Genomic DNA, 14,669 nt, shown 5'->3' on the forward strand with positions numbered 1-14,669 from the left:
TGAGCTGTGTACTTCCTTAATCATAAGAAACTTCCCTGCAAGATGGAGTGTTTTATCTTGTTACACAGCATGGGGGTGTTAATGCATCAGGAACTTGGGAGCAGCTAGTTATAGCCATAGTCAAGGGGGGAGGGGAAGAGAGAGAGAGAGAACGAAGGAATATGAGTGAATATATGAATGAATATGAATGGATGGATGGGTCGGTGGGTGGGTGGGTGTTTGCATTCTTGCAAATGCTCGGCTCACTTTCCCTGATTTTCACAGTTCAGGACCCAAAGGAATAGTGTTCCTCACCTTCAAGCTGAGGTGTCCACATCAGTAGCGTAATCAAGACAATCTCCCACAGATTAGCCTACAGGTTACCTTAATCGAAACAAACCCTCTTTGAGGAGACTCTCCAAGTGACTATAGATTTTGTCAGCTGGATAATTAAACTAACCTTAGTTGGGTTAATTCCTAGGAGTGGAATTATAGAATTAAAGAGAATAAATATATTACTTTCTAAGAGGCCCCATATCAGTTGATGTTGATGTCAGCAGTGAGTAAGCGAATCTGTTCCATTGAACTCTAGCTGCATTAGATAGTTTTGTGTAAGACACGCCTGTTCTTTTGTTTTACTTTTTGTTTCTGAGGCAGGGTCACTCTGTAGCACACGTAGTCTTCTAACTCCTGATTCTCCTGCCTCAGCTTCCAGAATTCTGGGATTATAGACCTGTGCTACCATATCAACTTTCCCCCCCTACTTTATTAGTATATTAAAGTTATGTTGCAGGTGTAGTTCAGTTACTTGCTTAGTATGAGTAAAGCCCTAGATTTGATCCCGCATAAACTGAGTTCTGTGGTACACAGCAAATGTGGTACACATTTGGAGGTGAAGCAGGGAGATCCAGGTCTCCCTGGGCTACTTGTTTGTTTGTTTGTTTGTTTGTTGTTTTGAATCTCTTGTTCTGCTTTAGAATGAATTTTTCTTGAGTCATAAAGTAACTGTGCCAAAGGAGAAATGAGCATTTTCTAGTTTGTGCTGTGTTATGTCAGTCTAGTGAAGATGCTTCGGCTGTCATTTTCAGTTGAAAAGGGTTAGGAATGGTTTGGTCCCATGGCAGATTAAACAGCCCGCTGAATTGGGTTCTGTAATCTAATTCATGTGGTAGACACAGTTTGATGGAACATAGTGAGCTTCAGAGCATCTTTGGGCAGAAGTCTCTGAGGCAGTGTGGGAACTCTCCTATTGGTCTTTCTCCTCCTGTAGGGGCAGTTCTTGCTCAGCTAAAAGCTACTGAGGGTGTTCTGACTCACACTGATCAAGACTTAGTGAGGTGCTGAGGTGGCTCAGAGGGTGATGACTTGAAACAAAATTGAGGACAGGGCTTCCCAATATGTGGTTGGTAGACCCCAAAGAGTCCATAGAGAAGGGGACTTAGGGACTCAGCAACCCTTGAAATTTTATAAAAGAGTGTGTATGTACGTGTGTGCTCATGTATATAAGCTCATGTTTGGGGGAGGATTGATATGTAGAGCTCATCAGATTTTTAGAGGTCCTTGGGGTGTAAAGACTTCCAAGACTTGAATGTGGAAGTGTGGGGTGTAAGAGCTGAGGAGGGTGAACGGAATGGAAGGGAAAGAGGAGTCATGACTCGTGTCTCATAGCATCTTTCACTTTTCTCTTCCTTCTCCTGAGCACCATTTAGCTGTTATCCCATTTGTCCTGGGGCTTCCTGTGGCCTGCAGTGAGTGGACAAGAGCTCTAACAAGCTGAAGCTCACCTTGCTTTGCACCATAGAAAAAGGACCCCTGCTGTAGGGTTTGGGGACTGTTGCCTTCTCTTCCTAAGCTGGGTCTGCTAAAGTCTCATAAATACGGGTGTGGTTCTTATTCTAGAGGCTAGGAGTTTTGCATGTGGGACAGAAGCTTGAAGAGCAAGATGAATTTGAGAAGACTTACAAAAATGGTAGGTAATTTCTTAGTAGGAGCAAAGTTGTTCAAATTTTGAAATTAATATTTTGCATTAAAACTTTAGTTGACACCTTAATTATTATCATCTGTTTTTATTTGTTTATTTGTTTGTTTTTCCCAAAGCCTGGGCCGATAATGCTAATGCTTGTGCCAAACAGTATGCGGGAACCGGTGCCTTGAAGACTGACTTTACAAGGTAAGCCACACTTTTAACTTGTGTTCCACATCAGTGGTTTATAGTCCCAATGCTTTCTGGAGTTCTGTGGTTCTGTGTTCAGCTTTCAGGAAACAGTTTTATAAGCCAAGCACCTGGGCCTCATTAGAGCTGTCAGGATCGCTGAAGACAAAGCTTGGGCACTGGTGGGTTCTTAGCCTCCTTGGGGCAGTCTCATGCATAAAGAGTGTTGAGGGCTCTATGGTGCTTCTCAGACATCACTTTGCATCTCAGTCACCAGTCTGATTCCACAGGTTTGGGACACAGCCTATGAGCTGCACCTCTGCAAAGCTCCCAACCATGCTCCTGCTCCTGTCGTTTGTTCTCCATATCTTTGGATCTTTTCTGTGACACGGTAGAGATTTCCTGGGAGCAGATATGGTTTCTAGTTGCTGTGCTGTTTTATACCTCCTGACATGGGCTGTACTTCTTTTCATAGTTCTTGTTTTTGTAGCTAAAACTATTTCACTTTCTTGTGTCATTTTGGTAATGTTTTAGAGAACAAATAAAATTGACCTTCTTATTCATGGGTTGTATCTATGGATTCAGCCAACCACTAACTAAAGTGTTCCTGAAAAAGTATTTGTGTCTGTTCTGAGAGTGTGCAAATTTTTTTCTATATCATTTCCTCAACAATACAGGATAGTATCTATTTGCTTCATACTGGCATTGTATTAGACATCATAAGTAACTCAGAAATGATAAGAGGGTATGAATAGGGTGTGTTGAAACACTACACCTTTTTATCTGGGGGACTTGAACATCTGTAGAGTAGTATCTAGTAGGGTTCTTTATAGATAGAAGGGGACACTATATATATTTCTTGCTAGCTACTTGTAAAATGTCTGTATTTTCAGGGATAATTTTTAATATCTTTGCTGCTCATGATTTCTATAACAGTCACAGGTCATAAAACTGATAATTTAGTATGCATATATATAATTTAAAACTGGATCTTTTTTAACCAGAACTGGAAAAAGAACTCAGTTGGGACTATTAATGGATGGCTTCAACTCATTATTACGGTATTACAAGAACAACTTTTCTGATGGATTTAGACAAGTAAGTTTGAATTTGATGGGTTTTGTTTGTTTGCCTGCCATTGAATAATTATCTCTTTGCATTATTGCTTAATGTAGTCAAATTAAGTTTGGAAAGTTCACAGCTTCATTTCTTTATTTTTTAGGATTCCATAGACTTATTTCTTGGAAATTATTCAGTGGATGAATTAGAATCTCATAGCCCTTTAAGTGTTCCAAGGGACTGGAAATTCCTGGCGGTAAGAAACTTTCTATGATTTTTTAGGATTGGAAGTATTATGTCTGAAGGTATAGAAAACACCTCTGTTGAAAAACATTGCATGCTGTTGTAAGTTGAATATATATATATATATATATATATATATATTTTTTTTTTAAAGATTTATTTATTGTGTGTAAGTACACTGTAGCTGTCTTCAGACACTCCAGAAGAGGGCATCAGATCTCAGTACAGATGGTTGTGAGCCACCATGTGGATGCTGGGATTTGAACTCAGGACCTTTGGAAGAGCAGTCAGTGCTCTTATCCGCTGAGCCATCTCTCCAGCCCTGAATGTATATTTATATTTCCTTCCTCAAGAGAAGACTAGAGTACAGAAAAAATAACTTTGTATATCTGCTTTCTTTCATAACTCTACCATAAATCCTTTTGGTGAACGAACACAGGAGTTCTTTTTTTAGAACTTCAATCCTCTATGACCAGGGAATTGCTAGAAATAAATTTATAAATGAAAGGCAAAGTGTGTCTGGGATACTTTGCATCTCTTTTTTCCTGTATTCACAAGACTTTGCAGCTTCTCTAGGGCCTTATACCAGATGTAAAGTGCTCTGGATGGGAGAGATCTGTTGTCCTATACAGTATTTGGCCAAGTTTGGAGCAGAAGCATCCTTCCTTAGATCTCATAACTTTATCAGTATGAAGACTTTTGTCACTGTGATTGAAGCCATAATAGTGTGTTTGGTTTAAAAAAAAAAAAAAATGGAACCCCATCCTCCCAAAGGGGGGCAAAAAAAAAAATTGTGTATTTGAGCCTGCAGAAGTTTTGGACTTTTCCAGGCTAAGTGGACCTGGATGATTTTATAACCACTGATTATTCCTAACACCTGTGTTTTTCCATTATATTTTTCAGTTGCCTATCATCATGGTTGTTGCCTTTTCAATGTGCATCATCTGTTTGCTTATGGCTGGTAAGTGGACTCTTGTATCATATTCTTCTTTTGTTTTCTTCCTTTTTCCATTTGATATGGGATCTTACTGTTTATCTCCGTCTGGCTTGGAATTTTCTATGTAGATCAAGCTGGCCTTGAACAAAAAAAAAAATCTACCCACCTCTGCCCCCAAGTGCTGTGATTAAGGGTGTGTGCCACGGTGCTTGCCTTTATATAATGTATTTGAGTCTTACGTACACTCAGCACTAGCTATTTACTTATTAAGTTTAATTAGTAGTTTGATAATTGGATTTTATTTTATATGTGTGTAGTGCTAGGCATCACTGTGCACGAAGATACATCTTTAATTCCTACTAGTTTTCTGTTGTTGTCACTGTTATTAGTTAGTGGTAATTCTTTGTTTAGAATTTCATTTTAAATTAACATACAGGCTATTTGATATCATTATGTATTCTCAAACAAAGTGTTTTAGTGATTATCCCCCTCAGTACCTTTAATTACTATAATCACATGAAGGGTGCACATATAGAGGTGAGAGGACAACTTTGTGGAATTAGTTCTCCCATTTTTACACACAGGGGTCAAACTCAGGTTACTAGGCATGCAAAACAAGAACCTTTAGCTACTAAGCCATTTGGCTGGCTCTGTTTTTAAATTTAAGGTTTTTATATTTTTTTTTGTTACCCAAATAACATATAATTATAGAGAACATAACTATACAAAATGAAAATTGTCATTCTGCCTGCTAGAAATAAGCTAACCCTTCATAATATTTTTAATTAATTATTTGCATGTGTATGAGTATGTTGCTTGTGTGAGGCAATGATTGCAGTGGTGCATATGTAGAGGTCAGAGAACAACTTCTGCAGAGTTGGTTCTCTCCTTGTACAGTAGGTTCTAGGGATCAAACTCCGATCACCTTTGCCTGTGTGACAAGTGCCTTTATCCACTAAGCCATTTTCTGGCCCCATTCATAATATTTTGATATTTGTTTTGTTTCTTAAGACTGGGTCTCTGGTTATCCCTGGCTGTCCTGAAACTTGTCTGTAAAGCACCATGTTGAGGCCCCCATACCCTCTTGTTCTCCATGTAGACTCGTGGCTTTTCCAAGGCACTCCTTGTACTTGTCTTCCATTGAACTCAGAAATTTATTTTTTAGAGGTAGAATCCCCTCCTGGTGACCTATGTATTTTTCTGCACAGGATGATTTTCTCACTTGTCTTCACCATTTGAGGCAGAGACTATTTTGTTCATTGTTTTGTCTGCTATGTCTGGGCTTTTATAGTAAGCCCTCAGGTGTTTTCTGAGTTAGGGATTGGCATCATACCACCATCATCCTCGTCTCTACTACCATCAGCCTGTACTTCTTAAGAGGTTCAGTGCCATACATCTCTGCCCTCAAAAGAGTTAGCACTGTAAACAATCACCACATGGTTCGATAAAATACTATGGTGTTGACTGTATAGAGGGAAAAAAACATAACTTGCCATCCTAGTTAGCAAACTAGTGTAAAGAGCCAGACAGTAAACGGTATTGTCTTTATTGCATGTAGTCTCTAGTGTATTCTTTTTTTCTTTTTTTCTTTTTTTGAGAACCCATTTTTACCTACAGTAAAACCAGAAAAGGGTTTAGGAATTGCTTGCGGTATGGTTATGAGTCTGTGTCAGGTACTATGGCAGGGAGAAAAAAAGGACAAATCCAGGCAGCATGTGCTGGTTGCTCTGAGGCCAACAGTTGGTTTTAGTCACTCCCTGGATCTTTGACTTGGGTCTATAACACTGCACAGTGGGTGCTTGTTCCCTGGGAGCCACTCCCTGTTGGATGGGTTTGTTTGGTTTTCTGTGATCACTATAGGTTAAAGAGCTTCTGCAGGGATAAGGCCTGTGTGAGTAGAGCTCCTCTGGGGCGTGTCCAGTAGCTTATAGGAAGCGCTTTTCTTGGAGTGCTTGGTCCTGCTTCAGTCCTGTCCTGGTTTGTTTTTCCCCTAACTTGACACAAGCTAAAATCTTTTGGGAAGAGGGAACTTTATTCCCTTGAAAAATATGCCTCCACAAGATTGTCCTGTAGGCAAGTCTCTGGGGGCATCTTTTGGATTAATGATTGATGAGGAATGGCCTAGCACAGTGTGGGCAGCGCCAGCCCTGAGCAAGTGCTCCTGGATTATGTAAGAATGCAAGATAGCAAGCCACGGAGAGCAGTCAGTTAAGCAGCGTTCCTCCATGGTCTCTGCTTCAGTTCCTGCCTCCGGGTTTCTGCCTCGGCTTCCTTCAGTGATAGACTGTAAAGTAGAGGCCAGATAACACCTTTCCTCTCCCAAGTTGCTTTCAGTTATGATATTTATCACTGAAGTAGAAATCAACCAGAACAACTCCCCAAACAATAAGTTGTCTCTGCATAACAACTTTTAAAACTCAAAGCTTTGAAAACTGATAATGTTGCAAATTTAGGGATAATTTTGAGTAAAAATAATACCGAATTCTATGGATAGTGTCCTGTCAGTTAATGCTTGCAGATAGGGGTTGCTGATTTCCAGCCCTTGCTGTGTTTTTCAGGAGGGAACGTAGATGCATCACAGCCTCTGACGTGGTCTGGCTTCTTTTCCTTGAACGATCTTATTGGCCATTTGACTCTGCATGTGTTTTTCCACACTTGAGGCAGGTGCAGGAGAAAAGTGAGCAGAGGCTTAGCTGTTCAAAGAGAAAAACGAAATAGGTCTTTGCTTCATGGGTGCTGCTAACCTTTATGAACTCAACCAGCAGTGTTGTGTTAAATGCTGTTGTAATATGTTATGATTGAGTTGAGTTTAAAAATATACATTCTGTAAAGTGTGTCTTGTATAGGTGTTTTGATAATATTGCATTGATTGTAGAACTATGATTAAATTGTTAGTAGTAATTTCTTGTGCTACTAAAGCATTTAATCGCAATGATAATTATGATTTGTGTGGTAGTCTGAAGTAGTGCAGTTCCCACAGTGTGGCATCTGTCGGTAGCCTCAGTATTGCTGGGACCCTGTCACAGAGGCAACAACTTCTTAAGGTACCACAGATGATGGTTTACCGAGCCTGCAGAATTGAGACACCTGGTTTAAAACTTAAGATGTTCTATTTTTCCTGTGGACATGCTAATAAACTTCAGTGTGAAGTTGTGCTATACAACTGATCACTAGGTCTGGTATCAACAAATGATGTATTATCTTTGTTTTTAATATCAACAGGTGACACTTGGACAGAAACACTGGCATATGTCCTCTTCTGGGGAGTTGCAAGCATTGGAACATTTTTTATTATTCTTTACAATGGCAAAGATTTTGTTGATGCTCCCAGACTGGTCCAGAAAGAAAAGATAGACTGAATTTGTGTTTGTGGAAAGCGGCTTGGCTTGGAAGACTCCATGATGCAGAACTGGAGTCTTTACTGACCTGCTTTCCACGTGAGCCCAAGGTCTTCTTAAAGCCTTTATCCAAAAGTACCTCCTGTGGTTTTGGGCTGGGTGATGTCTTAGAATTGATCTGATATTACCGCTTTGATGATCTCGTTACCGTTGGGATGGTTATATTTATGATTTGAAGCTATAGTATAATTAAAATGTAGCTTAAATTCAGCTCACAGAACAGAAGAAATCTATTCACTGTCAAGTCAGAATTCACAGATAAGTAATATATTTTAAAAAATTTAACTTCTTTCACATTATTTAAAACAAATTATTTTTCTAGCTCTGTTTCATTATTGCCATTGTAAAGCAGTCACTGTTAGCAAGCATATTTTCCATGTATCTTTGGGCTTTTCTTAAGAGTTTAATAATATGCAAATTCTACTATGCTTATAGAGTGTCTCTTAAAGGTCAAGCAGTTTGCTAAATTGTAATTTCACAATTGTAAGGAAGAGGAGAATGGGATCTAGAGTCATTTGAAGTTTCTAGTAGCTGCCTCTTGGCTTCAGCCAGCTTGAGCTGCTGTAGTGCCCGAGCAGCTTATATGTCATGAAAAGTTCAGATATAGTTTATCTTTTTTAAAAGGTATAAATGAAATCAAAGAATGTAAAGTCTGTCTCTTATGCTAAAGGTCCAAAGTCGCCTCTTTTTAAGAACTGCTCCATTGTGGGAAATACACTAGACTGGCCAGCTGCTTCCTCTCCTAGCTTGTAGGATTTTTTATTATTGGTTCCTCATTGAGACATGCAGGCCTCAGAGAAGGTCTTGTACTAGATTTGATTCTCACTTGGGGTAGCAGTTGCTTTTCCATGCATGGCACTCTGGCTCTATCACCCTGTCAAGGTTTATGTTGGCTGTCAATAAGTGTCTGAAATTTAGTGCTTCCAGGTAGCCATAGTTCTCCAAATCAAGGACCAACTTTAATTTATGCATAAAACAGACTGAAAACTACGCTTCAGAAGCTGTGCATAGTTGTAAGACAGGTTCTAGATTAAAATTGTAATTATGAGGTTTAGATATTAGAACAGTATATAAGGTAGTATCATTGCACTATCTTAAAACAATTCAGTTAAACACTGCTATGGTACATCAGTGTTTTGCTTTAAAATATGTAGGTTTTCTAATAGTACCTTATGTTATCCATAAATATTTCTAAAAGCGCCTTTAACATTACCTTTTTTCAACATTATCTTTTATAAACAATAAGGGTTATTGCTTTTAGGAACTCTGGGGAAATTCTGTGTAGCTTAAAATCAGTCATTAAAACTCACAATAGAGTAAGTAAATAGAGCCACCTGTTCTGACATGTAAATAAGCATAGTTTGTTCCAAAGATGGAACATTGAAGCCCAGCTGTGTCTACTGTAATATATTACTCAAAAGCTACTGGGCGTTTTACAGTAAGCACTTCATGTCAACAGCTACAGCAAACACCAAATCTGAACCACTAGTGTGGCTGCTTCGCAAGGACTAATGTCAGAGGGTTAGGCTGCAAGTGATCAGTGTTTGACAGCCCTGCAGTGATCTTCTTTAACTCATTTACTGTACATCCATATGCAAAAATAAAATGCCATATTCTTTTCTAACCGCTGTTGGTACTGTTTCTCTGTTTTTATCGTGTTTTTTTTTTAATCTTAAAGCAGTGTTTGATCATTATAGAAATACTAGTCACTACAAGTAAACAAGGTAAATAACTTCTAAACTGTTTTCCAGTAATCACCTTAGACACTTTTTATAGCTTTGTTTTTTTATAGATAAGGCTAAGGCAACATTTAGTAATATATAACATTTAGTGATGTTTAATATCCATAAAATTATCTGTACTTTCAAATTATAATTTGTTTCAAAGAGATACAGGTTGCAGGGTGATAAGGAAGTATGGGTGAGTAATTGCTACAGATTGTAACCAATGAATGGGAAAATAGTATGTATTTTCTTCTGTGCTCGCTTCCAAGGACAAGTTTTGACAGTTGTCACTTCAGGTCTCATTCTATCCATGATCAATTTTGGGTAATAGACTGAGAGGTCAGCCTGGTATGTGATGTCAAGTGACCTTTAAATCTCAATGACTGTTTTTTGTTTTTAATTTATAAGATTTCTCCTCCTTCCTGTGTACCCTGCAGAGTTGGCTGCTTTTCTGCTCCCTAGCTATACTTTGGCTCTCACAACAGTGACGCTAACTTCTCTTGGGACACTCTCAGTTTTCCTGACAGAAAGAAGCCTTTGCTCAGAAATGACACAATTTTCCTGTAGTACTCATTTTGGACAAGTCTAGGGCAGTGTGAGTTGAAAATCAAAACTCTGATTCTCAATTTAGAGTTGAACTGTGCACACACATCAATATGTGTGTGCGTGCTCAAAGAGTCCCAGCTAGATCCCGGTATGACAGGTAACTGTAAGGTTGAATTTGCTCCTGGCATCTTCACATCACCTCATAGACCTAAAAACTTAAACTGATCTAACAGCTACCATTCTGTAACATGTGGGTATCTTGTCAGCAAGAACCAGATTGCAAAGTCCCAGTCTTAAGACTTAGAGAATCAATCACTATCTTCAACCTTTAAAGCCGGTATCCATTGATGGAAAAAAGGCTACACATGATCTTCAGGGCTGGCACTGGGAGGAAGGTCTTCACACTTAATTTTTTTTTTTTTTTTTTTTTTTTTTGTTTTTCAAGACAGGGTTTCTCTGTATAACCCTGGCTGTCCTGGACCTCACTTTGTAGACCAGGCTGGTCTCGAACTCAGAAATCCACCTGCCTCTGCCTCCCGAGTGCTGGGATTAAAGGCGTGCACCACCACACCCGGCTTCCACACTTAATTTTTAATAAAATGTATTGTATTTGAGGTTCACAACATAGTTATAAGAAGTTACGTAATAAATGTGTAGTATACCAGGGCATTACTACGTCATCCCACACAGTTGTTCTTAATAGTAAAATCAGATTTAGTTAAAAAAAATCCTAACAGTTTTGTGTTGCATATAGCACTCCAGGTTTTTCCCCCACATCTCTATTTTGTATTGTTTGGTCTACAGCTCATTTTCCCCTTCTCTATTAGCAAGAGTCTAGTCACATATAAAGGAATATCCATTAGATTGTAAAAAATGGATTTATCTGTACATTCAGACTACTAAAAGAAAGAAACCTGTCAGTCAAGAATACAATATGCTTCAAGAAATACTGGATGGGTGAAGTAAGAGAGTGTTTGAACCCAGGCTGGCATCGGCTGCTCCCTCCCCATTTACCCACCCCCTCTGCAAAGGAATGGTTTAAACAAAAACAAAAGGATAATTAATGTTCTAAAACGTATATACCTGGCCTGGTGGCACATGACCTGTTGTGCTAGTATGGGGAGGCTATGGCTAGAAGATCACAGATTCTAGCCTAACCTGGAATGCATAGGTCCAGACCAACCTGAGGTCCATATATACCAAGACTCTACCTCAACCAAAAAAAGCAATGTTAGAGGTAAATTTGTGGTCTAGCATATCATGACTGTAGTAGTGGTGTGTAAAGAATGAGAGCTAAAGATCAAAATGATCAAAAATTATATCTATTATGAGCTATATAATACAAATGGTATAAATTTTAACAACAAAAGTATACGTCATGGAAGAGGAGGAATAAAAGCTGTTGGGAAGTGGTGGTGCACACCTTTATTCCCAGCACTTGGGATGCACGTAGATCTGAGTTCAACGTCAGTCTGATCTACAGAGTGAGTTCCAGGACAGCCAGGGCTACACAGAGAAACCCTGTCTTGAAAACAAAAACAAAAGGGTAAAAGCCTCAGCATTTATGGTCAGAGTTAGGTTTCTGTCAGCCTACAATTTAATACAGAGAATTTAATTTTCCTTGCAGATTCAGGAAGCAGAAAATACTTGTGGCTTTAAAAAGCAGCTGTAGACCTCCCACTGCTGGATATATAGGGAGTGGCTGTGAAACAGTGACTGACAGGAAGTCTGTGGGACCTCCAGTTCTCAGGCTGCAGAAAACTGTTCTCTGATCTTGAAGTGGCGTGTGACAAAAGTCCCCAGGGCTACCAGAGGGATGCACATGGTGGAGGAGGCTACCAGAAGCCCAATGACAGCTAGTGCGTATGTAGGATAATCCTTAGTCACCACGTGGCCCTGCAAAAAAAGACAGGAGAAGCCTTCACTAGCTGAGGCAACTCCAGCCTCTGTTCCAGACAAGGAAGAGAAATGGTGGGAGTCGGTGTTTAGGTTTGAATATGAAACGCTTCCCTCCAGACTCAGGTGCTTTTTCTCCAGCTGCTAGCTTCCACTTTGGAAGGTTCTGGAAATGATAGGAAGTAAGCTCTATCTGGGGAAGCATGTTACTGGGGACTGATTCTTGGGTTATCTGGTGTCTGGAGGCTTCCCCTGTTTTCTATCAGGAAGTGAAGAAAAAGGCTGCTTCACGCTCTTGTTGGCATGACACTCTGCCCAACCAATAAGGCCAAGATATCGTGGATTGACCTTTCTAAACTATGACTCAAGATTTTTTCTCTGCATTTATGATGTCAGGATTTTGGTCAGTGCAATAATAAAAGTAACATGGGAAGGAATGGACCTGTAGGTCAGCCATACACACACCCCTTACACCCCCCCTACATTAATTTTACAGCAAGCATGCACAAAAAACACTCCCACCTTTTCTCTTTTACCCATAGAGAGCACTATTTCCACATGTAAAGCTCTTAGGTGAAGCTCTTACAAAGGAAGAACCATTACTCATACAGGGATGTCCTCATTGTCTAGGGGAAGTTCCACTGGGATGCTGTGGAGGTGACTTTTATGGTCTTCACACATTGTGGTTGAAAACTCAGAGCCCAGTTCTGCTGTAGTAGATTGAGCATCTGTAACATGTTGATGAAGCTCCCATGCTATCTGTCACCTGTAATTCCCCCCCCCCCCACACACACACACACAGCACAGCAATGGTTCCTGTGTCAGACACTGAAGGGCTGTGTTCTGGAGTGACACTGTTGGCTCTGCTCTGTTCCTCAGCCCTGCAGGGACATCACATACCTGAGTAGCATCCCAGGCTTGGTACTGCAGCGTTCCCGTGAGGATGTAGTCACTCAGGTAGAAGATAAAGAGGCCGACGATGAGCAGTGGACTCACAAACGCCCACATGACCTTCCAGTACCAGCTGAGGGTGCGGCCAGTCATGGCCCGAAGGTCACTTTCAAATCTGTTTGGACCACAGGGGGAGAGCCTGGAGGGAGGGGCTCCGGATCCATACCCTCTGCACTTAGGAAGATGCTATTCTGGTTACCAGTGATCTTTGAGTGTGACCCTGAACCTGTCTGATCCCTTCCTTTCCTGGGGGAGGTGTTGTGGAAAAGAGAAAAGGGCTGATGCTGCCTAAGGGGAGAATGACCAAGAAGGAAGGGATCATGGGGCATCTCCCCAGTGTTGGCCTTCATAGGAAGGCTCCTGATGTGGACCTGAGGGTAATTCCTGGAGAAGATGGAGCCAGGGTGCATGGTGGAGGGGGATGCCAGTTTCCTCAGTCCACAGGGCAAGGATGACATTGCCACTCTGCCCACCCACCCACTCTGTCCATTAGTGATGATGAGTCCAAGTATTCTCTACTCCTCCTTGAGATGGCCTCAGAACAGGCACTTTGTGTTTGGAAGAGCAAGTAGAGTGGAGCAGTAGAGAAGAGGTTGTGAAGGGCTCTCTCTTCCCCTCCTCACAGGATGACTAAAAGAACAAGATCCTAGACTAGTGGTTCTCAGCATGTGGTCCCCGGAAGACCAAGGAAAGTGCTAGACATATCAATTATTGCACTTTCTCCCAGACTTTAGCCAGACCCCTAATGAAGGAGGTCCTGTAATCTTCATTTCATTGGCCACCAGTTTGAAAGCTCTATGTGACATTTTTGGCTCCGATGCATACTTCATCACTTGGAAGACTAAAAACATCCCAGTGTTGGACAGGGTTCTTGAAAATCCCCAATGATCAAAGTATCTAAGCCTGGAGGCTGAGTCCCTGATCAGAAAGCATGCCATGATAAAAAGTGTAGAACAGGAAATAGAAAGAGGCTGTTGGATGCAGGCCAACTGAGGAAGCAAGAGATGAATGAGATCTGAAGGCAAAGAGGCATCTAAAAGGGACATGCCTATTGAGGAAGGATGGTTTTCTTATAAGTGTGGCCCTGCAGCTTAGCTACCCCATGTAGAAGGCAGGGTCTGAGGTCGCCTTACCTCTTTAGCCCATACACATAGCACACAGCTATGGTCTCTACCAGCACAATGAGCAGCAGAGACAGCGTGGCTGTATAGTCATTGAATAGGTCAAACCAGTAGTTCCCAGCCTCCATGGTGAACACCATGCCAATGGCACAGTTGAGGAGGCATACCAAACCTGGAAGACAAGATCACTGCTCATCTCTCCGAGTCTCCCTACTCTCATCTCACATTATTTGCCAGCAGGAGCTACAGGTCCCTAGGTGTACTTTAAAGGGTAGGTTCACTGACATGAGCTATAGGAGCTGCTCTTTAGGGGATGTCAGTTCATGGAAAAAGGAACTAGGGACAGTATATACAACTGGGCTGCAGAGACCCAGTCCCGGGAAGGATGCCAAGTGCTAGGAGAGTCTGAGTAAAGAGAGTGTAGCTTTCAGTGAGTGGTCAGAACATGAAGACTGGATTACCCATCTTGTTTTACCCATCTTGGATATGGAGTTACAGAATCATCAGAGGCAGAGGTGTCTGGCCACAGAATTCTCATGACCCTGGATGGGTGCATGAGAGTGAAGTTAATGGTAGCCATCATGGGAAAGGCTTTACTAACAACCTCACAGTCAAAATGCATGAGGAAGTGGTATGTGCTCTCACAATGAATGATTTATCAGA

The 14,669-nt window shown here is 40.9% G+C and overlaps 2 protein-coding genes across 4 annotated transcripts in view; one reads left to right on the forward strand and one right to left on the reverse strand.

Moving 5' to 3' along the window:
- The window catches only part of Sacm1l (SAC1 suppressor of actin mutations 1-like (yeast)), a 62,848-nt gene extending 53,456 nt beyond the window's left edge, over positions 1-9,392 (forward strand). For all 3 annotated transcript variants that reach the window (NM_001357485.1, NM_030692.5, XM_017313703.1), the window contains 6 exons: positions 1,879-1,948; positions 2,077-2,149; positions 3,136-3,229; positions 3,354-3,446; positions 4,337-4,394; positions 7,593-9,392. In NM_001357485.1, the coding sequence (NP_001344414.1) occupies positions 1,879-1,948; positions 2,077-2,149; positions 3,136-3,229; positions 3,354-3,446; positions 4,337-4,394; positions 7,593-7,795 (591 nt within the window). In that variant the 3' untranslated portion in view covers positions 7,796-9,392. The remainder of the gene's footprint in view (positions 1-1,878; positions 1,949-2,076; positions 2,150-3,135; positions 3,230-3,353; positions 3,447-4,336; positions 4,395-7,592) is intronic.
- A 1,222-nt stretch (positions 9,393-10,614) lies between these two features.
- The window catches only part of Slc6a20b (solute carrier family 6 (neurotransmitter transporter), member 20B), a 38,716-nt gene continuing 34,661 nt past the window's right edge, over positions 10,615-14,669 (reverse strand). Inside the window, 3 exon segments of the mRNA NM_011731.4 lie at positions 10,615-11,934; positions 12,835-13,000; positions 14,019-14,178. Of these exon segments, the coding sequence (NP_035861.2) occupies positions 11,785-11,934; positions 12,835-13,000; positions 14,019-14,178 (476 nt within the window). The 3' untranslated portion in view covers positions 10,615-11,784.

The sequence above is a fragment of the Mus musculus genome, chromosome 9 (assembly GCF_000001635.26).
Source record: "Mus musculus strain C57BL/6J chromosome 9, GRCm38.p6 C57BL/6J".
Taxonomy (NCBI): Eukaryota; Metazoa; Chordata; class Mammalia; order Rodentia; family Muridae; genus Mus; species Mus musculus.